We start from the raw sequence: 14,034 nt of genomic DNA, 5'->3' as shown, positions 1-14,034 counted from the left end.
TGTATATATTCAAGGGTGTTCGTTTAGGCCCTTTAGCCCATCTGTTAACACACCATGGATTTAGCATAGCTTAGCTCTGTGGACGCCGTGCTAACATGCTCCAGGCGGGGACCTATTACTCTGAGGTCAGCTGAGGAGAGAGAACAGAGGGGTTTCAGAAAGAGACGCAGGAAACACCTTTCCATCTCGGTAACTGAAGAAGAACGGACCTTTATCGATCTCACATTGTGGTTTACACACAATGTGCAGGGAGCGGAGAAGCGTCCACCAGAGAAAATACCTTCCCTGCCTTTTTTACCCATCCCATCCTTCCCTTCTTCCCAGGGCAAGTAGGAGCAGTGGCCAGCCACCTCAGCAACACCCAGAGGCCAGACCAAGCACCCGCCCCCTGGCCAGGGACATGGACAAGTGAGCAATCTGTTCTGCGTGTTTTTACATTAGGGCTCTTTTGTGGAGGAAACCCATGTGAGCAGAGGGAGAACACCCCAAACTCCACACAGAAAGAACCGGAAAAAAGGCCCTCAAGCAGGGATGGAGCCCAAGACTTTTGTGCCGGAGGGAGGCCGTTCAAGGCAGTGCGCCACTGTGCCGCAAATATTCTATTCAGAGAGAGGGAGAGAAGAGAGGGGCGAAAGAGAGAGTGAGGACAGTAGAGTAGAGTAAGCGCGCAAAAGAGATATATGGAGAGAGCGAGGGAGAGTGAACGAGAGAGAGATAGACAGATAGAGTCGAGTTGAAAGTAAGCATGCAAGAGAGATATACAGAGAGAACGGGAGAGAGTGAGCCGGAGAGACAGAGAGAGAGAGAGAGAGAGAGAGAGAGAGAGAGAGAGAGAGATAAGACATGTCAACAAAAAACCTCCTCCCTCTTGGATAAATGATTTATCTCTACTGTGGAACCTGGTCCACTGGAAATAGCACCGCGACTCTTCCTTTCTTCTCTGTCTGAGTCACAGCTAGACACACCATCCTCAGTGTCTTTACACAGACAGGAAAGGACTCGGTGACTCACGGTCAACAGATCACAGTTTCCGACCCTATCTCTCTTTAGATGTCTGCAGACAGCATTGACCTCAGCCTGCCAGTCACAATAGTCTCTCACCTCCCTGTCATCCTCCTTCCGACACACACACACACACACTCCCTCATGCATCCACACACACTCACTCCATACCAGTGGTAGCGGTGAACCCAGCTGGCAAAATATAAAAACGGTGAGAGAGAAAGAGCTGTGTTGTTAAAAGCCAGGCCTCTTGAATTGCATCTTTCAAACAGGAACCATCCTCAAAAGTTCAGAGTCTGACATTAGTGCATAAGAATCACATTAGTCACCGGAACATGGAGGAAGGGTTGGTGGAACGAGCCCATTGTCTGACCGTAGAACCCCTCCGACAAGTCTGTTTGTATCTATGTGTGGCAGTGTGTGCCATCTATTGACAGATCACAGGACTCCGTCGCCAGTACCAACTCCCTCTCTCTTTCTCTCCCACACTCTCTCTCCCTGTCTCTCTCTCTCTCTCTCTCTCTCTCTCTCTCTCTCTCTCTCTCTCTCTCTCTCTCTCTCTCTCCCTGTCTCTCTCTCTCTCTCTCTCTATCTCTCTCTCTCTCTCTCTCTCTCTCTCTCTCTCTCTCTCTCTCCCTCCCTCTCTCTCTCTCTCTCTCTCTCTCTCTCTCTCTCTCTCTCTCTCTCACTGTTCCGTTATTACACAGCAAATTAACACACAGAGAAAACTATTAGCTTTTTTAATAAAGTGCGCTTGAATAATTCCACAGTTCATTACCTCACACTCGATTCACATTTCTTCACACACATTTGCACACACACGCTCGCGCACACACAGACACACACACACACACACAGCCGCTGACGTCTGAGACAATGGGCTGGTTGAGAATGTGATGGATGTCAGCCTCATTAATTATCCAGCTCATTACCAGCTGTGAATACATCTTTTCCTCTATCTGGAGACCCTCAGCTCTGTGGTGTGTGAGCGTGAGCGTGTGTGAATGTGTTTGTGAGCGTGAGCGTGTGTGAGAGTGTTTGTGTGCGTGAGCGTGTGTCTCTGTGTCTGCGAATGGTCTGATAATGGAATACAACGCATCACAGCAGGCTTCCTATCTTCTAGCTTTGGCTCCTCTTACAACAGACACAGACAGGCCTGCGCACACAGACACACGCACACAGTTACACAACACACACACACACACCGACTCACAGACGCACAGAGACACACAGACACAAATGCACAAACTCACAGACATCACACAGTTGCTCTGAGGCACTGCAGGGCTTCCGACTGTTGGTCTCAACTGGGGAAACGCACACACCCACAGACACATACAGTACACACCCCTAACAGTAATATCATTACTGGGGTAATCCCAGGTTTAGTTCCACTGTGGGTAGAAAGCCTCAATGGTGTGAGTCTTTCTGCAGCTGAATTAGCAGGTGATGGTTGCTTTAATAATCCACTTATTTATCAAGTCCTCTCTGGAGAGATGAAGCCTCTGCTCCAGTCTGCTCTGCCTGGATCAGAGAGGAGGAGGCTGCAGGAATAGGGCCTGATGGAACAGGGGTGGAAGAGAGAATTGAGCTGGAAGAGTGGGTCTAGGGTCTGGAGGATTGGATAACTGGGACTAGTGGCTGGAGGACTAGGAGACGGGGACTAGTGGCTGGAGGACTAGGAGACAGGGTCTAGTGGCTGGAGGACTAGGAGACGGGGACTAGGGGCTGGAGGACTAGGAGACAGGGTCTAGTGGCTGGAGGACTAGGAGACAGGGTCTAGTGGCTGGAGGACTAGGAGACAGGGTCTAGTGGCTGGAGGACTAGGAGACAGGGTCTAGTGGCTGGAGGACTAGGAGACGGGGTCTAGGGGCTGGAGGACTAGGAGACAGGGTCTAGGGGCTGGAGGACTAGGAGACAGGACTAGGGGCTGGAGGACTAGGAGACGGGGACTAGTGGCTGGAGGACTAGGAGACAGGGTCTAGGGGCTGGAGGACTAGGAGACAGGACTAGGGGCTGGAGGACTAGGAGACAGGGACTAGGGGTTGGAGGACTAGGAGACAGGACTAGGGGCTGGAGGAGAGGACTGGTGCTGGAACATACAGTGTTGCAGGGTTTAAGGTCTAGAGGACCAGAGAACTAGAGGACTGTACTGGAAGACTGCAGTGTGTGGAGGCCTGGTGGACTGCAGCAGTAAATGGGGATGTGCAGCCTGGGAAGTGAAAGTGTGGAGGAGTGGGCCTGGTCCAGCCTTGTCATTCCCTCTGCCAGACCGCTCTCCCATCGCCGAGGAGACGGTGACCATCGCCCGACAGTGCTGAGTCATCAGCAGAGGTGATCCTGCTGGCCTCGACTCTATCTCTCCTCCTCCTCCTCCTCCCGGTCCCGTTCTCCACTCCGCTCTCACTCCCTCCTCTCCTCTCCCCGTATCCCCCATACCCCCACTCCTATCTCCTCCCTTCCTCTCCTCTCCTCCCCTGCCTCCCCCCTCTCTCTCCTTAGCCTCCCATGGCCTGGTTATAAATCACTCTGTCATGCCACTTCAGTGTGTATCCCTCCCAGCCTCCCTCAACCCTGCCTCCCCCTACCTGCCCCCCCCCCCCCCCCCCAACCCACCCCCATCCCATCCCCGCCCTCCTCCGCCTCCCCCCTCTCGGCCATTTAGGGAACTGCTGAAGTGTTGCCACGGTGACATTGGGCGATGACACCATGCAGTAATAGGCCCATTCTTCTCTCATTGTGTCTCCACACTCTGCGGACCACACACACGCACACACCCACACACCCACACACACACGCAGATTGGACGATAACCCACCGATACGTCCGCCCCCAGAAACCCAGATGAAGAGTTTATCTGCAGTGTTTCAGGCTGAGCAGGCAGACACAGCCCTCAGGTCCCCTGAGACACACACACACACACACACACCTTGTTACAGCTCAGTTTATGTGTGTGTGTGTGTCTGTGTGTAAAATCCCAGGATTGGGTTGAAAACACAGTTTAACTTTAAATGGTTTTGTGGGCGATATTGAGTTATCATAGATAGCTTCTTTACGGTCCTATTACAAGGAAAAGTATTGCCACAGTCTGTACAAAGCTTCACACAAACACGCAGATAACATTTGCAATAAACACACAACACAGCATAACTACGACGTTTGCTTATATGCATAGCACCTTTCCATTTGCTAGTTTTAATGGCTGGTGTATGAGATGTGTAAGAGGTGTGTGTGTATGAGAGTGTGTGTGTGTGTGTGTGAGAGAGAGTGTGTGTGTGAGGGTGTGTGCATGAAGGGGATGGTGGGGTCACCCATAGTTCTATTGGACTAATACTAAGGAATAGGTTGATTTTCTGCCCCTTTTCCTGCATCGCCGGTGGACCTACTGGTGCTTCTGATGGCGTCATCCCACAGCGGACACACACACTCACGCACACACACACACAGACACACTTATTTTAGTTCTGTTGCTTCTGATGGTGTCAAATTCATTCAACCCCTCCCAAATTTAGGGAGGAGACATGAAAAGATTGAATACAACAGAGAAGGCAAGAGAGAGAGAGAGAGAGAGAGAGTGACTAAAGTAGAAACAGATAGAGGAATAAAGGGAGGGAATGAAAAAGAGAGGAGGGTGAACAGTGTTGGGGGGGGGAACAGAAAGAGAGACGGAGAGACAGAACGAAAAGGAAAAGAGATAGAGACAGGCAGAGAGCAGAGAAGATGACAGACTTGTCAGTCAAAACGTCATTTGAACTACTCCAGAATTATAATCAATACCAATCTGCAGTGTGAGGGTTGAAAGTCAACCTACTGATCACACACACACACACACAGCCAGATCAGACTGATTTATTAGATGATCAACCCCGGGCAGCACTTTGAATGGGAATGATGTGATAACCATGGCTTGGTCACCACACAATGGGTCAATTATGTGCTCTTAACAATAGTGGTCTCAACACTACTGGCAGGCTGGATATTAGAGAGGAGAAGACAGGAGAGGAGAAGAGAAGAGAAGGGAAGAGAGGAGACAGAAGAGGAGAGGAGAGGAGAGGAGAGAGGAAAGGAGAGGAGAGAGGAGAGGAGAGAGGAGAGGAGAGGAGAGAGGAGAGGAAAGGAGAGGAGAGAGGAGAGGAGAGAGGAAAGGAGAGGAGAGAGGAGAGGAGAGAGGAAAGGAGAGGAGAGAGGAGAGGAGAGAGGAGAGGAGAGGAGAGGAGAGGAGAGGAGAGAGGAAAGGAGAGGAGAGGAGAGAGGAGAGGAGAGAGGAAAGGAGAGGAGAGAGGAGAGGAGAGAGGAAAGGAGAGGAGAGAAGAGAGGAGAGAGGAGAGGAGAGAGGAGAGGAGAGAGGCGAGGAGAAGAGAGGGGATGGGAGGAGAAAAGAGGGAAAAGAAAGGAAAAGAAAGACAGAAACAAAACTATGGTTGGTGGGTTGGCCCGGCTGGGGGCCTCTCTCTCTTTCTCTCTCTCTTCTGCCATTGTCTGCGAGTTGGCGTCGAAAATAGCCTTGTGTGGCTTCTGGTTTTTATGCAAAAGCCTTTCAGTGTGTGTTCAGGAAATGGCCATCTCCCATTATAACTGGGACAGTTACTTCAGCTGCCTTTCATGTCTTATCTGTGGGAATTAGCATATTGGGCTGGAGGACATGTCGGCAGACAGCCTGATCTCAGATAAGCTGTTACAACAGCAGAAAGAGTTTGCGAAGTAGCGCACATAACAAAGTTCTCCCCCTGATCGCTTGACTGGCTGTAAACAGATTCAGATGTCAGCCTGTTGTTTCTTCTCAGACGTGTGTGTGTGTGTGTGGGGGGGGGAGGGGGGAGGGGGGGGGGTGTGGGAGTCAGCTGTCCATTCTGCAGGGAAGTATCTAGGTGAGATGATGTGATTATCGGACCACTGACTAAGCGTTTCCTGCCCATGCACACATCACGCTCCTCAACCTTCTCATTTTACAAGCCACTGAGCCAACCCGGGGGGGGCGGGAGGTGAGGGGGGGGGCCTGCACGTCCTGCACTGCTCCGAGGGGGGCACCTCTGTTTCCCATCCCGAGGTCCCCTGGTGACCCGGCGTGACAGTAACACAGGGTCACCAGGGGACCGCCAGACCTCGGCTCAACTGGGCGTCAGTCCCGTCTGTCCTCGGACTCGCTCGCCGGCAGGTCTGGGGACACTGACGGCCAGCCGCGGAGGCCACTTCTGGTTTGCGAAGAGCGAACGCGGAATGTCTCACTCCTGTCAGTCCAGGTCGGGCTGGGCCGGGCATGGCGGGATGATAATCTGACGCAGGTTTGGAGAAGAGGCGTTGGTCTGGTCAGGATCTATGAGCGTCCATTTGTCGCTCGACACCGAGGCCAGCAGAGTCAGTCTAGCTGGTCTGGGAAGGGAAACAGAGGGTCATGTGACCGCAGGTGAGGGTCATGTGACTACAGGTGAGGGTCACGTGACTGCAGGTGAGAGCCTCACATCGAAGGTCATCTGTCATGCTTGTGGTCGACCACCGTCTAACGTTTTTGCTGAGGACTAATGTGCCCCCTTATTTTATGAGCGAGAAAGAGAGAGGGGGGAGAGAGAGGGAGAGATAGATAGATAGAGAGTGAGAGGGGTAAGGTTTCAGGGGGTTGAGACCAGGGCAGCCTCCTGTGAACACTGGCTATCACATGATGAATCACTGCAGGACAGAGAAAGAGAACTAGGTCATATAGTTTACGGAGACGGGGAGGGGGGGCAGAGAGAGAGAGAACGAGAGGGGGAAAGAGAGAGACAGAGAGTAGCAGAGAGGAAGAGACACAAGCAAGAGTGGTTTAACAGACTGACCTGCTAAACTACAATGGGAAAAAAGGTGAAAAGGAAGAGACCCATACTGAGAATCCAATCTTCCTGTCTGCTCACTTGTGTGCGTGTGTTTGTCTAAAAGTGCTGTTACCTAGTAGTCCAACGGAGATAGCGCGTCGTAGCTCCACGGTTGGTGAGACAGCGATGACTGTTATATTTAGCCTGAACACCGCATTCCTTTATAAGAGGCATTTTTCTTTGAAATGCCGCTGAAATATTCATGCACCATGCTGGCAGCTGAGAGAGCCTTTCTGCTGCGGTCATGGTGGTTAGAGGCACAAATCTGAAGCCCTGCTTCCCACAAGTCTCACGCCACATGACACACACACACACGCAAACACGGAGGGGACACCCACTTACGAAAAGCTGAACACACGGAGGGACACACACTTAAATGCGCAAGCACACATGCTAACACACACACACACACAGGGAGCAAAGCTTGATTGGTCCTGAAGGCAGCTGGAGGGTCATGTTGTCAGTGTGTGTGTGTGTGTGTGTGTGTGTGTGTACCATGAACTAACCATGACTGCAGTATCACAGTCCATATGGACACACACACTCCTTCCCTGTCGTCCACTCGCTGGAGAGGAAACCCAACATGAATATTCCTTCTACAGTGATTTATATACATTTGTTTGTACACGAGGAGGATTTCAGTGGGTGTTACCCTTAGTCTCATGCTCTTATCTGGGGTGAATCTTCATATTTCCACCAACTCCATCTCTGTTCCTCTGCATTTCTCTCTCTCTCTCTCTCTCTCTCTCTCTCTCTCTCTCTCTCTCTCTTTCTCTTCATTTTTCTCACACACCCCCCTCTCCATCTATCTCAGATTTTCCTTACTGCCCTTTCTCTCTTCCTCTCTCTCTCTCTCTCTCTCTTCCTCTCTCTCTCTCTCTCTCTCTCTCTCTCTCTCTCTATCTCTCTCTCTCTCTCTCTCTCTAGGAAGTAGGAAGACCAGGGAGAGAGATAGAGAGAAATGTGTGTGTTTCTCTCACACCCTCCCTCTCCCTTTCTCTCCCTGGTCTTCCTACTTCTCTCGTTCTCTTTTGATCTCTCCTTTTCCCCCGTCTACCCTGACCACTAAGCGGGAGTAGGATGTTTTCCTGGTCTGATTGTCAACAAGGACGCTTTAATGAGGCAGACCGCTGGCAGCTAGAAAGACCTGGATGACCTCCCTCTCCCCCTCTCTCTCTCTTTTTCTTTATTTCTCTCTCTTTCTCCTTCTCTGTCTGTCTCTGTTTTAATCTGAGCCTGTCTGTGAATCTCTGTCTCTGTCTCTGTCTCTGTCTCTGTCTCTCTCTCTCTCTCTCTCGCCAGGTTGCATTGACCCTGTCTAGACCCTGACCTTTCAGTACAGCAGCTATTTAACATCCCATCTGGGGTCACAGGTCATCATCCCTGGCAACCATGTGTAATCAACAACACATCAACATCATGCTCTACACCACTGTCTGAAGAATGTTCCAGCACCCACACTGCTAACAAACACTGACAGACGCTACATGAGTGTGTGTGTGTGAAAATCCTCTGTGCGTGCGTGTGTGTGTGTGTGTGTGCTGAGATCCATCAGGGAGAGGCAGTGAGCTGCAGTAGGTTAATGTAGATCGGAGTCTAACTGCTGGTCTGGCTTCCTGTTTGGAGCAGAGGAGGTTATTGCAGCCAGGCTGCAGGGCTCATGTGATTGGCTGGGCTGTGTTTGGAGGGGGGGGGGGTGAGGGGGCTGGATGTATGAGCTGGGGGCTTGATTTCACACTGCAGTTGGCAGCTGCTCCTTCTGCAGTCAGTAAGGACTCAAACACGCTCACAGACACACACGCTCAAACACACACACACACATACATACACACTCAAACACACTGCCCAAACATCCAGCTCAGGGCCAAGCGGTCAGACGCACTGGCCTGGAATCCCAGCATGCTTTGCTCTGACACTGGTCCCAAACAGGGATAAACTCATCCCAAATAAAATACACTATTTCATCGTAGCCTGGCTTGAGTAAGCTGCTGATTGGACATAAACAAACACACACGCGTACGCACTTGCTATTTGCATATTAAGTGTCATCTTATGTTCATGTTTCTGCTTTTGGTTCCTGCCAAACAGCCTGCTAGCACACTTGTGCTGGACTGCAACAACATGAACTGAAAGAGTCCTGGTTTAGGGTGAGATGTGTCCTTAGTCGGTGAAGGCAGTTGTTGCTACTGCGTCTATCCTGGCTGGTGTAGTGGCTTGTTGGGTTTTGAGCGATAGGAAACACACACACACACCCTCAAACGTAAGTGTTTCCCACGATCCCAAAGAGTCATGTGACGCGGAGCTAGTGGGGATTGGCTCCGACGGGCTTTTGCAGAGTGTCCCTACGGAGCGTGGGTTTTTAACTGTGCTCCCTGAGCCTGAGGCCTACAGAGTTATGTCATATTGAGGAAAAGGTTTCAAAAGTGCATCCTGGGAGCAGACATTGGATGTTTCCCAGCCCGAGAGACCATGACAGTCTGCATAATTACTGACACATAATCGATGTGTCACGTTGTCACAGCACACACACACACACACGCAGAGGCCTACCTGTGACTTTGAGCTGGGTGGTTCTGCGTACCAGCCTGCTTCCATACAGCAGCTCACAGGTGTAGTTGCCCCCATCTTCCTCCTCCACCTCGGGGATCCACACATGGGTGGTGTTCACCTGGATGGAGCTACGCCACTCCTTCCTCTCACACTCCTACACACACACACACACACACAAACAAACAAACACTCACAGAGTTTTAACAACTTCCCACATTCACCGAAAAGCTTTCACGGTTTTGTTCTCCGTCACATGACTCCCCCTCCCTAGTCTCAGGTGTGTGTGTTTGTGAGTGTGTCTCGTTTAACTAACCATATAGGGACCAGAAGTCCAATCAGGGTTCGGGTTAAAGGGGCTGGGGACGACTTCATTCGAGAAGGGAGTGAACTGTAGGTGCTCACTGGGATGGTGAAACAAGCCTGTGCGTTTGTGTGCGGGTGGGTCCATATGTGTGCACGTGTGCGTGTCTACGTGTGTGTGTGGGTGGGGGGGGGGGGCGTTCACCTTGTACCAGGTGACCTGCGGCTGCTTGTAGGGAGCCAGGTAGTCGTCCAGGTCGGGGCAGCTGATCATCTTGCTCTTGGTGACCTCGGCCTGGGCCTGGTGTTTGATCCTGCTGCTGAAACACAGACCCTCGTCACTCTGCTCCACCGCCAGCGACATGGACACCTTCATGCAGTAGGTTGAGTTCCTGCGGAGGGCACACGCGCACACATACACACACACACACACACAGACACACACAAACAGAAAAAAAATCAGGCTTTCTGTTCTCCCAAGTTCACCTTTGATGCAGGAGTGTTTATCACACACACACACACACAAACGGCACATCGATCAGACACAGCACGGCTCTGCTCCTGGCTAGCTCAGCCCCTCACCACACACAGCACTTATCACGTCAATGAACACACAGACACACACACACACATGTACACACTCACTTATCCAGCACTTATCCTATCTGTACCCCCTCCCTGCCAGAAACCACAAGCCTTCTCTGGTTAACCACCTGGAACAGTAGATCCTCCACTAGAATCAACAATAGAACTTCATAGAGAAGTGGGCTCCAAGTTTGCAAAGCCTAGAGATCCATACAGATGTTGAAAACACATTGTTAGTGCTGTCGATGTGGAATTAGAGTCCATCCAAGAAGATGTGTGCACACAGCAGGCGCAACATGTAATATGTGCAACGTTCTCAACCCTTCAATTAATAATGGCATGCTCCTCCTTAAGTGGCAGAATCCACACTGTGAAAGGAATACATTAGCATCTCATTAAAGCAGAGAGCCAGTCAGCCAGTCAACCGACTAATGGGCCAGACTGCCAGTCAGTCAGTCAGTCAGTCAGTTTGGCAGACAATCATAGTTAAGCTCACCCTCAAAATAGTGTCAAATCATGTGAGGGCAAGCATGCACTGAGACCTCCCCCCCCCCCATATACACACACTAACAGACACAGGAACCTCCCCCCCCCCCACACACATACACACAGCTGCTCCGTGCGACCCCTGCAGCTAGGTAGGGGCCAGTTGCATCCTGTGCTATAGAAGATGCATGAGGCCCGTGGCAGGCCGGCTCTCCAGTGGTCATGGCGACACACAGCTCTGGGTGGGGCCAACCCTGATGACATCACACATCCAACATTGACCTGCATCGGACGCCGGGGGACCTTGTGCGTGCGCGGGTGTTTGCGTGTGTGCTTGTGCGTGTGTAAGCGTGTGAGTGTGCGGCGCGTGTAGTTTGTACGCGTGTGCGTGTGTGTGTGTCTCAGTGTGTGTGTGTGTCTGTGTGTGCATTGTATGTGTCTGTAAGTGTGTCTATGTGTGCATTGTATGTGTCTGTAAGTGTGTCTGTGTGTGTATCGTATGTGTCTGTAAGTGTGTATGTGTCCGTAAGCGTGTGAGTGTGTCCGTCATTGTGCGTGGGTCTGCAAGTGTGTGTGAGTGTGAGGTATGTGTTTGTGAGGTGTGTGCACGCATTTGTGTGTGTGTGTGTCTGTGTGTTTGTGATTCCTGGCATCATTCCCAGGATACTATGAAAGAGAGAGAGATAGTTGGGTACAGCTGGACCACTTTATTAACAGTGAGAGAGAATGACCTATGAATAAAACACTCTCTTCACACTCTTTGGCCGTGTCGGTGTGTGTGTGCGTGCGTGGGTTGGTGTGCGCGTGTCTCGTGACAAATTGATGCCACGCGTGTGTGCGTTGTCTGTCACGAGGACACCTTCAGTCATCTGTTACTGAAAATCAGCCAGCAGTTCATCCCTGGAACTGCTGCTCTTCTTGCCTTGCTTCCCCAACATGAAGTGTGTGTGCTTGTGGGTACGCGTGTGCGTGCGTGTGTGTGTGGGATCTGATCTTCACCTCTGCTAAATGAATCGCACACTTAATAAAGAGCAATGTCTTTTTGCTCATTGCACACTTCGGTGTTTACATCTGCTCATGTGTGCAGGGAATTTGTTTCACAATTAACCCAACGACACACACAAACACACTCTCCAAGACACACACGCACGACCTTCAGGAAGTCTGCCACGTGAGAAGCAGAGGTCAGTGTGTGTGTTGGTGTGAGTGTGTATGTATGTGTGTGTGTGTGTTCCCTGGGGACAAGGGGCCTGGGTGGAATAGGCTTTGGCACACTGGAGCATCCATTAGGAGCTAGCCCTGTCCTGTAGGGTAACAGTGTGGTGGTGATGCCAGTGTGGTGTCTGAGCTAGTGGATAAAAGGCTAATGCTGTCCTCTCTGTTTTCTCTCTGCCCTGTTTCTCTCTCTTGCCCCTCTCTCTCTCTCTCTCTCTCTCTCTCTCTCTCTCTCTCTCTCTCTCTCTCTCTCTCTCTCTCTCTCTCTCTCTCTCTCTCTCTCTCTCTCTCTCTCTCTCTCTCTCTCTCTCTCTCTCTCTCTCTCTCTCTCTCTCTCTCTCTCTCTCGCTCTCTCTCTCTCTCTCCCTCTCTCTCTCTCTCTCTCTCTCTCTCTCTCTCTCTCTCTCTCTCTCTCTCTCTCTCTCGATACAGTCACCACAGGAAGACATCACAGTATTAAGTCGTTTTCTTCTCCGCTGGGGGATAGCAGAGGTCAGAGGAGTATGTTCATCTCACTGTGTGTGTGTGTCTGTCAAGTCCTTTTAGTCATCACTTAAGGTCCCTGTGTGTACGTTTCACCAATCCAATCTTGACCTCTCAATGTTCCACAACTACGCTGTGTGTGTGTGTATGTGTTTGTGTGTATGTAAAGCAGTACCTTGAGACCTCTTACATCAAAACTATAACCAAGAGGTCATAGTCAAAAGCTCTATGGACAGCCCCACCTGGGAGTCTGAACACAAACATATCTTCTACATTGGCCTGGGAAGCACACCCATCTGCCAGCCCAGTTTATCTGCTCTGGCAGATGGGTCCGAGCACCCTGCCTTTCCACCTGATCTGGTTGGGCCAATCACAACGGTTTATGTGATAGGGGCGGGTTCAATACAATGACTGTACAGAGGAGTACCATTGAGGAGTTGTTGTGAACAACCAAGATGACGTCTTGTTGCTCTGATTGGTTGTCTTGATTGTCTTTACCCAATTCTATCCAATTGCGTCCAGAGGCATTTTGGCCAGCACCCATTGACGACGTCCCTTGGAAATCAAAAATGAACCGAGAGGTTCCAGACTAATATGCATTTGCCAATGTGTCTGGCTATGCCAGACAGCTGGTTTAGCATGTATTCATCAGGAATGGTGCATAGAACAAGGTAAGAACTTGTCTGACACACACACCCATGCACAAACGCAAAGGCACACACACTGGAATCTGTCAGAAAGAGACGGTTGCTCCGACAGCAAACAGATCCTTTCGAGGAGTGACTTCCATCTACTGTTCCTTAGTGATGAGTCAATGCCGTGAGTGTGTGAATGTGTGTTTGTGAGTGTGTGTGTGAGTGTGTGTTTGTGAGTGTGTGTGTGAGTGTGTGATTATGTGTGTGTGTTTGTGAGTGTGTGTGTGTGAGAGTGTGTGTGTCTGGATCAGTGTGAAGGTTTCATGTTCAAGGTTAAAGGAGAGCGGAGGGTTAATAGGTGCTGTCCCAAGGGGCCACAGCGCTAGGCAACGGCGCTAGGCAACCCCACATCAAAGAGACAAGCGCTCTGCAGGAAAACTGCCGACAGTGCACTGTCTTTCTCTCTCTCTCCGTGTCTTTGTGTCTACCTTTCACAAACACACACACACACACACACACACACATACTGGGAGAGGACATTAATGTCGGGGGCATTGCTGTAGGCCGTCAAAGTCCTGCCCACAAGTTTGAGTGTGCATGTGAGTGAGCGTGTTTTCTTCCCCCGTGAGAGCGTGTGTGTTTGTTTTCGAGCGCCATCGTGCTGTCCATGATGTGTGTGCGCGTGTATGTGTGTTGCGTCCTCGTGCACGCGTTCTCTGCCCGAGTGAGTGTTCTGTGAGTCTGCCAGCACAGTCTAACACCAGACAGCCCCGCTGTCATTCCTCCATAATGACTTTTCTGGCTCCTATCGATTTTCCCCCTAACAGACTATCTACAGCACTCGCTCTCTTCATAGCCCCAGATTGAAAAACTCCAAATTGCTCCGCGGCTCCCCTGCACTCAGAGAGGTATTCAGAACATTCTGGGCGTCG

General features: G+C 50.9%; 1 protein-coding gene across 1 annotated transcript in view; it reads right to left on the bottom strand.

Annotated features, from left to right (window-relative positions):
• il1rapl2 (interleukin 1 receptor accessory protein-like 2) overlaps positions 1–14,034 on the bottom strand; it is a 146,863-nt gene that overhangs the window by 49,652 nt on the left and 83,177 nt on the right. Inside the window, exons 3-4 of the mRNA XM_084699179.1 lie at positions 9,904–10,090; positions 9,399–9,552 (exon numbers count right to left, since the gene is read on the bottom strand). Coding sequence (XP_084555305.1) covers positions 9,399–9,552; positions 9,904–10,090 — 341 coding nt within the window. The remainder of the gene's footprint in view (positions 1–9,398; positions 9,553–9,903; positions 10,091–14,034) is intronic.

This window comes from Hypomesus nipponensis, chromosome 1 (assembly GCF_054491055.1).
Source record: "Hypomesus nipponensis isolate SF chromosome 1, ASM5449105v1, whole genome shotgun sequence".
Classification (NCBI taxonomy): Eukaryota; Metazoa; Chordata; class Actinopteri; order Osmeriformes; family Osmeridae; genus Hypomesus; species Hypomesus nipponensis.
This window is presented reverse-complemented; position numbering and strand designations above follow the sequence as displayed.